At 37.6% G+C, this 14,102-nt stretch overlaps 3 protein-coding genes across 3 annotated transcripts in view; all 3 read left to right on the top strand.

Moving 5' to 3' along the window:
* Nucleotides 1-1,488: 1,488 nt before the first annotated feature.
* LOC146991583 (uncharacterized) lies at nt 1,489-4,083 on the top strand. The gene has a single exon (XM_085775426.1). The coding sequence runs from the start codon at nt 1,892-1,894 to the stop codon at nt 2,555-2,557; it is 666 nt and encodes a 221-aa protein (XP_085631552.1). The 5' UTR covers nt 1,489-1,891; the 3' UTR covers nt 2,558-4,083.
* A 6,089-nt stretch (nt 4,084-10,172) lies between these two features.
* LOC146991582 (uncharacterized) lies at nt 10,173-11,090 on the top strand. The gene has a single exon (XM_085774852.1). It carries the CDS (start codon nt 10,228-10,230, stop codon nt 10,846-10,848), a length of 621 nt encoding a protein of 206 aa, XP_085630978.1. The 5' UTR covers nt 10,173-10,227; the 3' UTR covers nt 10,849-11,090.
* A 648-nt stretch (nt 11,091-11,738) lies between these two features.
* The window catches only part of LOC146991580 (uncharacterized), a 45,541-nt gene continuing 43,177 nt past the window's right edge, over nt 11,739-14,102 (top strand). Inside the window, exon 1 of the mRNA XM_085774839.1 lies at nt 11,739-11,882. The gene's annotated coding sequence lies outside the window, so the exon portion shown is untranslated. The remainder of the gene's footprint in view (nt 11,883-14,102) is intronic.

Below are 14,102 nucleotides of genomic sequence, written 5' to 3'. Positions count from 1 at the left end.
TATTTGTTTGTTTATTAAGATCCCCATTAGCTGCAGCAACGCCACAGCTATTCTTCCTGGGGTCCAACAGTATCAAATATACAGTTGAAAACACAAAACATAAACATTATAAAAATTTAAAACAAAAAAAACAAGTGAGCGATATGCTTAACCTAACAAAACAAAAACAGAATAAGTGTTTACATTTCTTAACTGTGCTTCATTCATTCTTCGTTATATTAATTGTTCACATACTAATCCGATTACCCACATTTCTACATATCATATATGTATACATCATTACACATCACACATCATACTTGTATATACATTCATTCTACCGAATATACATTATAATAACACATATCCTATATCCATCGAAATATACTCCATATATAAATATACCATGTTGTCTTACTTTGATAAATGCTGTTTTATTAATATTTTGAATTTCTTTGTGTTCGTGGTGAGTTTGATATTTTTCGGCAGTGAATTCCATTCTTTCATACCTCTATACAACACCGTACGCTTGATGGCATTAGATCTTGCTTTAGGTAATGTAAAGTTTCCTACAGCTGCATGTCTGGTGATATATTTATGACTCTCTGCACTAAAAGCGAGGTTTTTAAACAAGATAACAGGTGTTTTTAGGACAGATATATTTCTAATAACAACAAACAGTGAGTACAATAGTCTGTCTTTGACCAGTAACCAGTTAAGTTTCTTGTGCATAGAAATTATCCTTGTCCTGTAGTCACACATAAGTATTGTGCGGGCAGCTCTATTCTGTATACATTGTAGTTTATTTAACATGTCTCCAGTGGCATTTGACCAAACTGCTGGGCAATAGTCGAGATGTGATAATATTATCGATTGGATTGCTGTTTTCAAGATGTTTATATTTATAAAAGTTGCATGTCTTCCTAGAATTGATATACCTCTACCCATCTTTGCAATCATATTATTAATGTGTTTTTTCCATGATAATTTGTTGTCAACTGTCACTCCCAGCAATTTGGTCTCATGTACCTGGTCTATAGTGATATCTTTGATTTTAATATTTAATACAGGATTTCTATCAATATTATGATTTGAGCCTACAATCATGCACTTGGTTTTAGATATGTTCAGGACCAGCTTGTTTTCTTTAACCCATTCAGCCACACTTTCTAGTTCCTTATTCATAATAGTTTCTAATACATTATTAGTAGATGCTGATGTATATATGGTTGCGTCATCCGCATACATAACTGTGTTAGCCTTCTCTAATACATACGGTAAATCATTTGTGAAAATACTGAATAATAAAGGACCAAGGCAGCTCCCTTGAGGTACTCCACATGTCGTGGTTTTGGTTTCTGAGTAGCTGCCGTTAAAAAATACTGTTTGTGTCCTGTTTGATAGATAGCTATAAAACCAATTAAGTGCAGATTGCTCAAAGCCATAGCATGTTATTCATAAATGACACTTAAATCACAATTATTTGTAGGCTATACTGTACTGTATCTTAAGCGCTGATCTATGAAATCAGCCAAAGTTACAGTTAGTCGGCATCTTAGCAGACTAATTAACTTTAACTACAGCACTGTTGGCTGATTTTTATAGATCAGAGCTGCAGTTATTCAAAGATGTATTTAAGTACCAGTATTCCAGTCCAAATATTAATATTTTCAGGACTGCAGTCCAACTCAGAGAAGTAAAATCCACAGTAACCTCAGGTATAAGAGCCAACAAGTGAACCTACAGAGTAAATAATGAGAGGTCCCATTACTCAAAACACACATTAATTTCGCAATCACAAAAACCACAGGCAGGAAAAACAGGGACTCTGCCCTCTGGTAAATCCAGTATTGTGAAGCCGAAGGATTCTGAAACAACTACTTGTATATAAACCTCCAAAATCAGCCACATAATGCCACTACAAGACAGCAACAGCCAGAAAACAATACAATACACAACTGGTTATGATTTTATCATACACAGAGTCATGTTTTCTGTGTGGGTCATCGCTCTCCTCTGCTTGGTGTCGTTGAGCCAATCAGCTCCTCTGGCCTGTGAAGATCTGCTCCGGCCCTTGGATCAACTGGACCTTAATGGTTTGGAGGGCAGACGGGCTTTAATTGGAGGAAGTCTGAGTGACCCAACTCTCATTGATCGTTTTAGACAAAGAGACAGTGCCACCGCTAGTTTCTCCAACACCAATACAACCAACATCTCCTTCAGACGCAGCCTGCATTCAGACAGCAATTGCCACTATACATCTTACAACATCTCCCTGGAAGGCAGCAGCTTCACCTTCGACAACGGCAGAGTCAACACAACCTTCATCCACACGTCCTGCCATGACTGCATACTGTTGAGCTTTGATGTTGAATCAGGGAAGCGGCAGCATTTTTACCTGTTCAGCAGGAGAAGACAGCTGGAGCAGCAGGAGATGGATGAGTTCAGGGCTCAGGTGGAGTGTCTGAACATGCCTCCACCTCCTGTGATGGATCCCACCAAGGAGCTTTGCCCAGAGGAGGCCACCAGTGATCCAGCAGCTCAAACTCAGGAGAAAACAGAGGAAAAGAAAGACTAAAATAAACAGAGAATCATTTTAATAAATTGTGCTTTATGAAAGCGGTTATGATTTTGAAATTATTACACCTGCAAGGTTTGAGTAGAACTAAGTTCATTTTTACAAGACCGCCTTTAAGATGGGGTTCAAATTTCACTGGATACAGCACTGGACCTATGCAGCGAATGCAATTAACGAAATGAATGATGAGACTTTTTTAACATGTTTGTGTAGACATAACTTCCAAGGCCTTGAAATAAATTTGTCCATGTCAGCTTGTGATGTTGCAATATAAAAGCTTCTACACGGACACAAAATTGCCAAAGTTTAAATAGTTGATAAGTTTCAGGATACATACAGTAGATATTGTACATGATCTGACACATAATAAATTGCTACTACTACTACCACATCAGTTTTATATCCATATTGTGTGTTGACACATCACTGTAATGTTACAAGATATGTAAGAGTAACTGATGTCTAAAAATGTGTGGGTCTGACTTTGACTCCATGGCAACTGATTAAAAGTGCTTTGTTTTACTCTGTCATTCTCAGCCCTGGGTAAATCTGGGTAATGTTTTAGCTAAAGAGAGAGTTAAACAGTGCTAATATTAACCATTCACAGCACTCATTTCACAATCACTAAATCCACATGTGGAACATGGGACTATGCTCTTTGGCACTGACGGTATTATGAAACTGGAGGTTCCTAAAACAACTATAAAATCAGACAGGCTTCTTTACGAGTCTAACTTCAGCCAGACACTACCTCATGACTGAGAGTTTATATAAATATTACTTGTAGATTGTACAACAGGCAACTGATAGCATTTTATAATACAGAGACATGTTTGCTGCGTGTGCCATCGCTCTCCTCTGTTGGGTGTCTGTGAGCCATTCAGCTCCTCTGGCCTGTGAAGATGTGGCTCGGCCCCTGGATCAACTGGATCCTCGTCATTTGGCAGGAAGCTGGGCGTTAGTTGCAGGTGCTATGAGAGAACAGGCACATCTGGAGAAATTCAAGACTAGAGAGAGTGCCAGCGTTCACTTTGCCAGTGAAACCCCAATAACCTCCTTCAGACGCAGCTTCAATATTAACGACAGCTGTCAACATCTGCAATCCAACATCACACTAGAAGGCAGCGGCTTCAGCTTTGATCAGCTGATCAACATCACCGTGACCTTCCTCCAAACATCCTGCCCAGACTGTATGGTGATGCGCTTCGATGACGGTTCAAAGGAGACGCTGCGTATGTACCTGTTCAGCAGGAGGAGGGAGGTGGAGGAGAAGGAGATGGAGGAGTTCACTGCTCAGGCAAAGTGTATGAACATGCTTCCACCTGTTGTGATGGATCCCAAGAAGGAGCTTTGTCCAGAAAAGGCCGTCAGAGGGGAGGAGGAAACAACGGGTCAAGAAGCTTAGGACACTCTGATGACATAAGAGCACCGACAATGAGTGCTTTGTGCCAATGCTGAATTGTGCTGTTCCCTAATATTGTTCAGCAGATTGGAACCCAATAAAAAAATCATCATCTGAAGAAACATATTGTGGTGTCAGATGTGTGTGTGTGTGTGTGTGTGTGTGTGTGTGTGTGTGTGTGTGTGTGTGTGTGTGTGTGTGTGTGTGTGTGTGTGTGTGTGTGTGTGTGAATAAAAGATTTATGCTGGCCCAGACCACAAGTTTGAACCTGGTTTGCTGCAACAGTTAAATACATCATGAACCTTTTTTTTTGACAAGTTTTGATTTTGAAATCACAGAAATCCCTTAAAGTGTGCCATATCTTTGAATGAATACAACATTAGCAGATGTTTAATTGGGTTTGGAAATATTTTAATAGACTTGTATTTCTATTTCTACCAAACCTACAGTATCAACTCAATAACATTGTTATGCAGCTTTCCCCTGGTGAAAAAAAAGTGTACTTTATTGTATTTCAAGTATATTCGTATTTTGAGTAGTATATTTAAAATGTAATTATACAAATTGTACTTTATATAAATATATAAAAATTACACTAACATCACACTTTCACGCTAACACTTTTAACACACTTGAAAATAATTATACTATATTACACTTTATAGAAATATATTAAACTAAAATATACTTGAAGTGAAATTTATGTGTAATTTCTAAAGTGTACTTATTTGAAATTTGTTTTCACACATACTTTTGATATATTTTAAAATGTATGCTAAAATTGTCATTGTAAAATACAATGATAACATATTTTGAAAGTATACATTTTAATATCAACACTGTAATATTAAGTTTGAGTGTATTTTAAGTTACATTTGAGTTTAATTATAAAGTGAAGTTATTTATGCTTGTAGCCTACTTCAGGACATTTTGGAAAGTGGTATTAGCCTATGCACCTAAACCCGTTTATTAAATTTTGTGCTGTGTGTTTGGCAAAAAAAAAAAAAAGATAGGCTACAACCTTACACGCATGAAATCACATGAAACAATACACTTAATTAACACTTAACAATCATCCACAAGAGCGTTGTAGAGTTGTTGGATTGTGTGTTTGATAGTCTCCGTAGCGGTAGCTGAGCAGCTCATGTCTCTGCCCCGCCGATCTAAAAACAGCTTGTAGGTTACCGTCAATTACAGTAAAAGTAACGAACCCTATCCCTAAGACTAGGGATTAATGGGCAAATCTGCCAAAATGTTGAAATATCCCTTTAAGCACATTGTTTTAATGTTATAATGTCTGTTGTAACCAAGGTTAAAAGTCTGTATTAAAAATTAGTTGATTGCATATTAAAACAGCTGAATTCATATTTAAAAAGTTAATTAATAAATACTAAGTTATGTTAATAATTAAAAACAGATACTTACCTATAGAAAGAAATTGAACAGTGATAAAATATTTTTTTATACGTTTATTTTGAAAGAGATTGGCTGGAGATTAGAGAGATGAGCTGTCAGCCAATCGGGAAGAAGCTCCCGCCCCTTGACCTGCTCAGAACAAGGTTCACTTCCTCCGGAGCCGTTGTCAGGAGAGCGAGCAGCCCCGCATCGAGCACGACACTTAGCCAGAGACGAAGGGCTTTGACTTAGCTTGTGAAGAGGAGACACTAGTAAAAGTTGATAAAAGTGATTAAAAACTACGGGATAACTCCGGTGACGCCCTGGACCTGTGAGAGTGAAGCTAGAGGGACCCGACATCTCCACCAAGAAGAAAACGCATCGGTGAGAAATCGTTTTTTCCATGCTAAATGCTAACCGCCAGTGCTAATCAGTGCTAATACCAGAGACCTTACCCACTCGTGTGAATCACTAGCGTTAAAGCTAGCACTAGCTTCATTTTGAAGGTGCAATATGAGACGTTTTGAGAATTTGTTGCACACTGAACTGTAAAATCTGATGATTTAGCACAGTATCTGCGTTTTTAGCACGCCGAGTCACTATTTTATGCTAAGACATGGCAGAAGGTGCACACTGTACGTCTTCTTACTGGTATTAATGTTATATTTGCATGCTTATTACTATGTGAAGACGTTATTTTTATATTATTGATGTGGAGAAGTTATTTTAATAACTTAATCTCTGATATTTTGAGAATGTTGCTATGATATTATTGGGTGTGGTGTCATATTACAATGTTTATTCAGTTAGAAATATTCTCTGTGAATTGAGTGGATTTAACATGATTTATATATTGTATTTCATGATTGAGAGTTGAGAGAATTAAGAGAATGTTCTGACATTACTCATCATAGGTCAGGTTTTCCTGTTGGATCCTTTGAACCTTGGACCTACCCGGATGTTGGAGCCTGGATCGAGACGTTTGATGGCGAACCACAGCCTGGAGGACAACTAGAGATATGGTGCCCGCAAAGAATCAAGAACCTGGATCCTTTCATCACTTCATTACACACACACACACATACACATATCCAACACATTCAACCATGCGGTAGGATAGATCCTCTTCACTTCCTCAGTGGACTGAACATTTCATACTGGGAGTGACTGAAAAAAGAGGTGACTTGAACTTTCAAACATAGCTGCAATTTTTTTTTTTTTTTATGTTCCTACTTACCTGGGTAAGAATTGTGTTACACTGTGTATGTACATGTGTTTTGCTTATCCTTCTTTAAAGGACAATTCCAGGCAAATTCAACTTGAGGGTGTATCATTTTAAGTCTAAAAGAAGGAATGTGAAGATTTTCAGTTTAACGTCTCCTGTTTTGCGGTAGCTGCGTCTGTCCCCGCATCGCTACGGCAGCAATGAATGGGAGTGGATTGAAGTTCCGCTGCTTAGGCTGTTTACAGCCCTCAAAGCCGCAATTTTTTTCCACAGACAGCGTCAGATGGCGACTCAAACATGCACTGAGAAGTTTCTTTACTTCAAGCAAGCCGACATGCTTGTAAAACTAGATCTAAATTCAAAGTCTCACGCGAGACCCTGTTGCCGTGCTCGGTGCATTCAGGGGTAGTCAGAAAGCTACCGTTTGTGTCATAAACACAGGAATATCGACTCTTGACTTGCTTCAAGTAAAAAAAACGTATCGGCGCATGTTTGAGTCACCACCTGATGCTGTCTGTTGAAAAAAATGTACACTTGAAGCAAGTAAAGAGTCGATATTCCTGTGTTTATGACACAAAAGGTAGCTCCGACTGCGCCTGAATGCACCGAGCACGGCAGCAGGGTCTCGCACAAGACTTTGAATTAGATCTAGTTTTACAAGAATGTCGGCTTGCTTGAAGTAAATAAACTTCTCGGTACATGTTTGAGTCGCCATCTGACGCTGTCTGTGGAAAAAAATGCGGCTTTGAGGGATGTAAACAGGCTAACCAGCGGAACTTGCATCCACTCCCATTCATTGCTGCCGTAGCGATGCGGGGACAGACGCAGCTACCGCAAAACAGGAGCGATTAAGCTGAAAATCTTCACATTCCTTCTTTTAGACCCAAAATGATAGGAACATACACCCCCAAGTTGAATTCACCTGGAATTGTCCTTAAAGGTTTATTTGTAATGTTTAGGTCTGCTGCCCGAAATAAACCTATTTCTATTTTCTATTTCCTATGTACGAAAGAAGCAATATTTGAAAATGTGTTATTAAAGTTTTCCTTTGAAAATGTTTAAAAGCCATATGTAAATGTTTATACATTTAGAGATAGTACAAGTTTCTGTATTATTTGCAATGTATTATTATAATTTAGATGTGGTTTAAATACATTTAAGTATGTTTTTTTACCTGGAAGTAGTCCCACAAGTCTTTCAGCCTTTAGTATACTTGTAACACATTTGCATGAAGGTAGAAAGTAGTATACCAAAAGTATAATTAAGTATATATTTTAATACACTAACATCTAATTTTTAATGTACTTATAATACAAACAAAGTACACTTTAATTTAACTAATTAGGCATGTATTAGTACATAAAAGTCATGTACTTGAAGTGCACTAAATATACTTTAAGTTGTTCCACTTTAGCACACAAAAGTACACTAAATACACTTTAAGTTGAGCTTTTCTACAATTTAATTACAATTTAAATATACTTAACACAAAATTAGTTGTTCCAATTTAGCACTCTTCAAGTCAACTAATCATAAACACACTTGAAATATAATTATGTTTAGTGTGGCTTGAAGTACACAAAAGTATGCTAAATTTTAGTACACTTAGTACATTATTTTTTCACCAGGGTCATCAAGGAAAACAGAGCATTATTCACAATTTCTGCAAAAATTTCGCAAAATTTCGCTTTCAAGAGTGTATCCTGACATAATACAAGTTTGATTACAACATAGTGATGAGATACGGTTGTCAGACTCAAGGCTTAGAATCATGCATGTTTTATACTTGAGCAGCTAAAGAAATATTTAATGAACTGATGATGCAGCTTTGACAGAGTGATGCTGATTTGTTGCCTTTTTATAAAGTTGGCTCTTTGAACAATAACATTTTATTGGCTTTCACGTTTCACCTACAAAAGGAAAATCACCCAAATAGTTCATGGAATTTCTTCATGCAATGTGAAGTTACGTAACAAAAACAAATAAACATCCAAGCAAACATGAGTCAAAGTGCTTATTTCAAAATCACAGAATCCACAGGTGGAAAAGTGACACTGCTCTCTGGTGGTGTCAGTATTCTGTGAATATAAAAAAGAAATAATAACTATAAACCCCTGACAAGCATCTGAAGCAGTAACTTTTATTTTGTAAATCAAAATGATAAGCCATGGCAATATTTGATTCCCATATAAATGATATAATACAATATCATAAATGTTGGAGCCTATTCATTCTTTGTATTATTTATTTGGAAATGCTAAGGATAATGATAACTATTTAGGATATATACACTGTAGATTAACTATATAATTTATATTTTTTGCTCCTCAGGTCCCTCCTCCTGTTTTCTTTAGGTCTGTTTTTTGTATTGAAGGAGTGAGGCAAGTGAGGGGTTTACTGTATCTACCGCTAAATTAAGTTTTTTATTTGTTTGAAGTCAACCCGGAGAATATTTTTGTTTATGTAAATAAATTCAAACCTTTTGGTTGAAACTGAAACATCTCCACATGCTCCTCACAAACTACTCTGATGTTTTTTGACCTTTTTTGAATGCTAGAGTAGCCATAACAATAAAATAAAATAATATTTGTAATAAAAAATAAGACTAAGGGCTACAATGTGTAGAACATGTGTAATTCATATACTATATAAGTTACAGCATTTTGGGAAAACATTTTATTGCAGTTCCTCTCAAAACATTTCTCTCAAAAACAGGGCTGTTTTGACTCCCACACTCACCCATCGATGTAATATTGCTTGCAACAATTATTAAACAAGCTATATAAAATCTCTTCCACAATAATTACACATGTACATAATTACCAAAGAATGTTAAAATATGTAATCAAAAATAAACAATTGTGTATTTTATCTTACAAAGTACAACATGACAGCATGCAGATATATAGGTCATGTAGATCTCCCTCTGGCACAGTCTTCTATTTGCAGTAAATGTTTACACAAAAGTGTTTACACATTCACGCTCATCAATATTTTTTCAGTTCTTAATAAAGTGTTTTAAATGTTTATGCACAGATCTTTAATGAATTCGTCCCCAAAGTCTTCATCCATGCTTATCTTCTGTTTTCTTTAACACAAGGAAGAAAAAACTATCCTTGAATGCTTTTAAAGGGAACCCTGTTCATTGAGTGAGTGCAGTCTAAAGATGGCTCTGAGCATGTTCAGTGTAAAATCTTGAAGTCAATGGCTGCCACGTGTCTTTAACCTGTACACATCAGAGACCTTTCTACTGCAGATATTATACGTAGTGGCCATTTGTACCTTATACAATCCCACCTCAAAAAACTGAACTATCCCTTTAATATCTATAAACCTTTAAGCTAAGTTGTAGCCAGGTTGTAAGTTACCACATTGATATCATTCAATTAAAACACTGTTCCTTTTAAAAATATCTAAGTAAATAACCCACAAAAACAACTGAGGAAGGAGAGAACTCCCAAATAAACTTTCCTTCATTGCACAACATTGAAAATTGTAGTGAGATAAGCAATCATGGACCTGTTCTGTGTTGCAATAGTGGACTTTCTTCATGTTAGTTATCCTATAAAACCAGACAGACGAACCCATCCACACTAGTGGAAGAGTAAAGACACAACATTAACACAGAAAACCTCAACATACAGAGACATGTTTGCTGTATTTGCTGTCACTCTCCTGTGCTTAATGTCTGCGAGTCATTCAGTTCCTTTGGTCTGTGAAGAACTGGTCCATCCATTGAAAGATCCTCCTCAAATTGAAGGTAAATGGGCGTTAGTTGCAGGAAGTCTTAACAACCTGCAATCTATGGACGCCCTACGACTAAGAGACAGCATCACTATGTACATGACCAACTCGAGTGGAGACTCCACCATCTCTTATACGCAAGTCAACCGCTTTGGTGATCAGTGCCAGCACCTGCATTACAACATTTCAGTGCTACATAGCAATTTCACCTTTGATGTGGGGAATCGCTTTGAGCTCAAAGGATCTTTCCTCTACACATCCTGCCCAGACTGTGTGGTTATGCTCTGGGATGTGAAGTCAAAGAGAAGGCAATCTACGGACATGTACCTGCTGAGCAGAAGAAGGGAGGTGGAGCAGAGAGAGATGGAGGAGTTTAAGGCTCAGCTCAAGTGTAATCAGCTGCCTGAACCTGCTGTGATGGATCCCACTAAGGAGCTTTGTCCAGAACAGCCGGACGTCCAACCAGCGCCAGCAGCAGCAGGTGGCGCTCAGACCGAGGACACAGCCACAGGACAAAAGGCATGAGAGACTTTGACTCATGATATTTAGTCACAGTTGTTACGATAAATATCACACTCTATATTAATTATACTGTCAGGTATACTTCAGCTCCTGTACATTCATCTGAACATCTTTGAACTATTGGATAATAAAGTGGAAATGCAGCAATTTTTTTTTTTTTTTGTAGAATGTAAGATTTGTGTCTGTGTTCGCACGTATATCCTTGATGCAATAATACGCAATAAACAATATGTGCAAAAACTGAATTTCTAGAGAACAAAATGTACCTTTGTGCCTTTCAGGGATTTTTTTACTTATGGTGACTGATGTTGGTAGACAACAACATATAAATATGTGACAACAATTAGTCAGCTTGTTGACATAATGACTGCTCTAAATGAGCTGCTGTCACACTTTTGACAGAAACCTCTTGATGCCAGTGTTTGGTGAAAGACTCACATTAAAGGCAGTTTGTGAATTGTAATTTTGGCCAGTATGAAAAAATAATTTTAATTTAGTTCTTCAAATAATATGTAGATAGGTGTATCTCTCGTAATGTTAAAAAAAAAATCACACAATAGTTTGTTGCACACTGTTAATGTAAGAAAGTGTTAAAGTTTGTAATCTCAAATAGGAATGGACAAAATGAAAGTGTGTGGCGATATAATCACATCATCCCTCTCATCCTACATTCTTTCATTCACTTGCACGGTGTAATAATTAACGTGCTGCTCACTAATTGGATTAGTACTATACATTTTCAAATCCACAACAATAGGGTGAGCCTCAAGCACAAGACTTTGTGCACACACACACGCTCATTCTTGTGTATGTATTAGTGAATGCTTGCTCGTTTTGAGCATGGCATGCAAATGTGGGCGTGCACAAATGATGTACGGAGGGTGTTAGTGTGGACCAGGGGGGAGATACACGCAGCAAGGCACGAGAGCTGTGAGGGGAAAAGAGCCTCCTTTTGTGTTGATGAAACAATGAAAGGTGTGTATTTTCAGAAATGTGTCTGTCATTCGGAGAGCAACTTCAAAGCATTCTGTTAACAGGTATGTGCAATTGTGTATTCAACTACTCTATTCATTGTTCTACTTTGGTTGAACTTGAAATTCTTGTACACATGTGTGAAGCCAATTTGGTAAATGACAAGAACAATAGCAAACAACAATGTTTCAGAAATAATTCATCCAAGCCTGAAGAGACCAGCTTTTACTTTTGTTACTTTCTCGTCACATTGACTAAAGCATATCGAAGTAAGTGACTGTAAAATGTGCTAAGAACTATGTCAGCAACCATTAGATCGCAGCAGAGGTAATTTTAATTAGAGATGAAGTTGGCTGCATTTATTTCAATTCATTAGCATTTTTGTCAAATGCCCTTAGATCTCAAACTACCTCAGGACAGTGCTGACCCCAAAAAGGGGGGCAAGTTTATTTGTAAGGCCCGCCGCAGATGTATTTTTAATGATGATCATGATTTTGCTGTTCTTTTGATAAAGTGAGCCCCTTTGTAGATAATGAGCAAAACACAAGCCTGTTATGTAATAGAGTTTTAATCCGCAATCTCTTGCAACCTTTCTTAACCAACTGAGAGAGCTGGACAGAATCTCTGCTTAAACTTGCTCTGTGCATCTTAGAAAATAAAAACACTGCTTGTCATATTAGATATATAATATGTTTAGTTTGTTAAAGCAAATGTGCACAAGGGAAATACCTCATTAGGACATGCCAGAGTTTACACTCAAAGTATATTACATTACCATTGCCTCAGTATAAATGAGGGCTTTGTTTCACTGCTGCAGCATTGCATGATCATTGTATTAATTGATTTAAGCTTGTTTGTTTTCAGCAGGATTTTCTGCAGAATTAGCAGGTGTGGAAGAATGAAACTATTTAAGCAGAGATTTGCACTAGATTGCTCACTGGGAAATGCTCCATTTTTCATGATTTATTTCACAATGAAACTTCAAGTTGTGAACTTGAGGTTTGAGCAACATATTATGATACATTTATTAACTGTATGAGAATGAAGCTGTCAACGTGTGGTCAGGTCTGTGCTACCGTACAACAAGACTGGAAGTAGTTCACCCAGATAATACCTGTGTTCTCCAGTTGTTTGTTTGCTATTGCTCTGTGTTTAAAATATATAAAGCTCAGTTAATGAGTTGAAGCTTTGTCTCTCTCAGACACAGCAGTAACATTGAGGGAATGCCAACTAACCAAACCTTCTCTCTTACTCCTGCCCCACAAGAAAACAATCAGTCTGACAGCAGCCAGGGTACACTTCATAAATAAATAAAGCCAGGGGCACAGTCCACTCTGATAATATATTATACAAAATAGACATATTCTTATATATTCATTTTGCTAAATTCAATAACTGTATGCAGCTGATGAGTGGTCCCCCAGACCAACCATTGTTGGCGCTATGACAAACAGTGTCTGTCATAGCGCTCATTACTCACTGTTCCCTAACTGTTCTTATCCTAATTTGCTCTCACTGGGCTGAATTACATGCTCTGCCATTATTATTATCACAGTGCTCCCCATTCTTCCTGCCATGTCATGCTGTCAGTCCCTATTATCTTTACATCAAGTGGTAGATGTGCTGTAACTAGCTATTTATCTATATGCCTGTCCATCCCAGTTTATCAGGGACTAGTCATCCCCGCTGATGTGATGTACATTTCCGGGGAAATAAGATTTTGTCCCAGGGTTTCCCGTTTGACAAAATTTTTTCGTCTGAAAATGGGTTGGGACCATTGCTGAAAATAGTCGTACACTCTGTCATTGTGTTATTTATGGATGGAATTATAGTGAAAAAAATATACTACCATTTTTATACCCCGCTTTGAGAAACACTGCCTTAATGAAGAGTCACAATGTTGGAGTGCAGCCTGGAGTAGCTTGGCGAGGATGAAAGCATGGGAATGGGAGTTTGTCAGAATGCAAGCTGTGTGTGTGTGTGTGTGTGTGTGTGTGTGTGTGTGTGTGTGTGTGTGTGTGTGTGTGTGTGTGTGTGTGTGTGTGTGTGTGTGTGTGTGTGTGTGTGTGTGTGTGTGTGTGTGTGTGTGGTATATGAAGGGGCAACATTATAGATAATGGGTGTATTTGAAATAGAAAAGTGTGTGTGTGTGTTTAAGGAAAAGATATATTGGAGGACTTGGACTTCCCTTTAGTCAGGATACCCTGCAGCCAATCCCATTGTTACCTCAGATTATATGCGTGTGTGTGTGTGTGTGTGTGTGTGTGTGTGTGTGTGTGTGTGTG

This window comes from Trachurus japonicus, chromosome 1 (assembly GCF_045865225.1).
Source record: "Trachurus japonicus isolate A0001 chromosome 1, Traja_1.0".
NCBI classification, from domain to species: domain Eukaryota; kingdom Metazoa; phylum Chordata; class Actinopteri; order Carangiformes; family Carangidae; genus Trachurus; species Trachurus japonicus.
Note: the sequence above shows the minus strand (reverse complement) of the source record. Positions and strands in the feature narration are given on the sequence as shown.

What these genes read in the sequence shown, in the direction of transcription:
- LOC146991583 (XM_085775426.1), top strand. Translation starts at nt 1,892, where the DNA reads ATGCCACTACAAGACAGCAACAGCCAGAAAACAATACAATACACAACT.
- LOC146991582 (XM_085774852.1), top strand. Translation starts at nt 10,228, where the DNA reads ATGTTTGCTGTATTTGCTGTCACTCTCCTGTGCTTAATGTCTGCGAGT.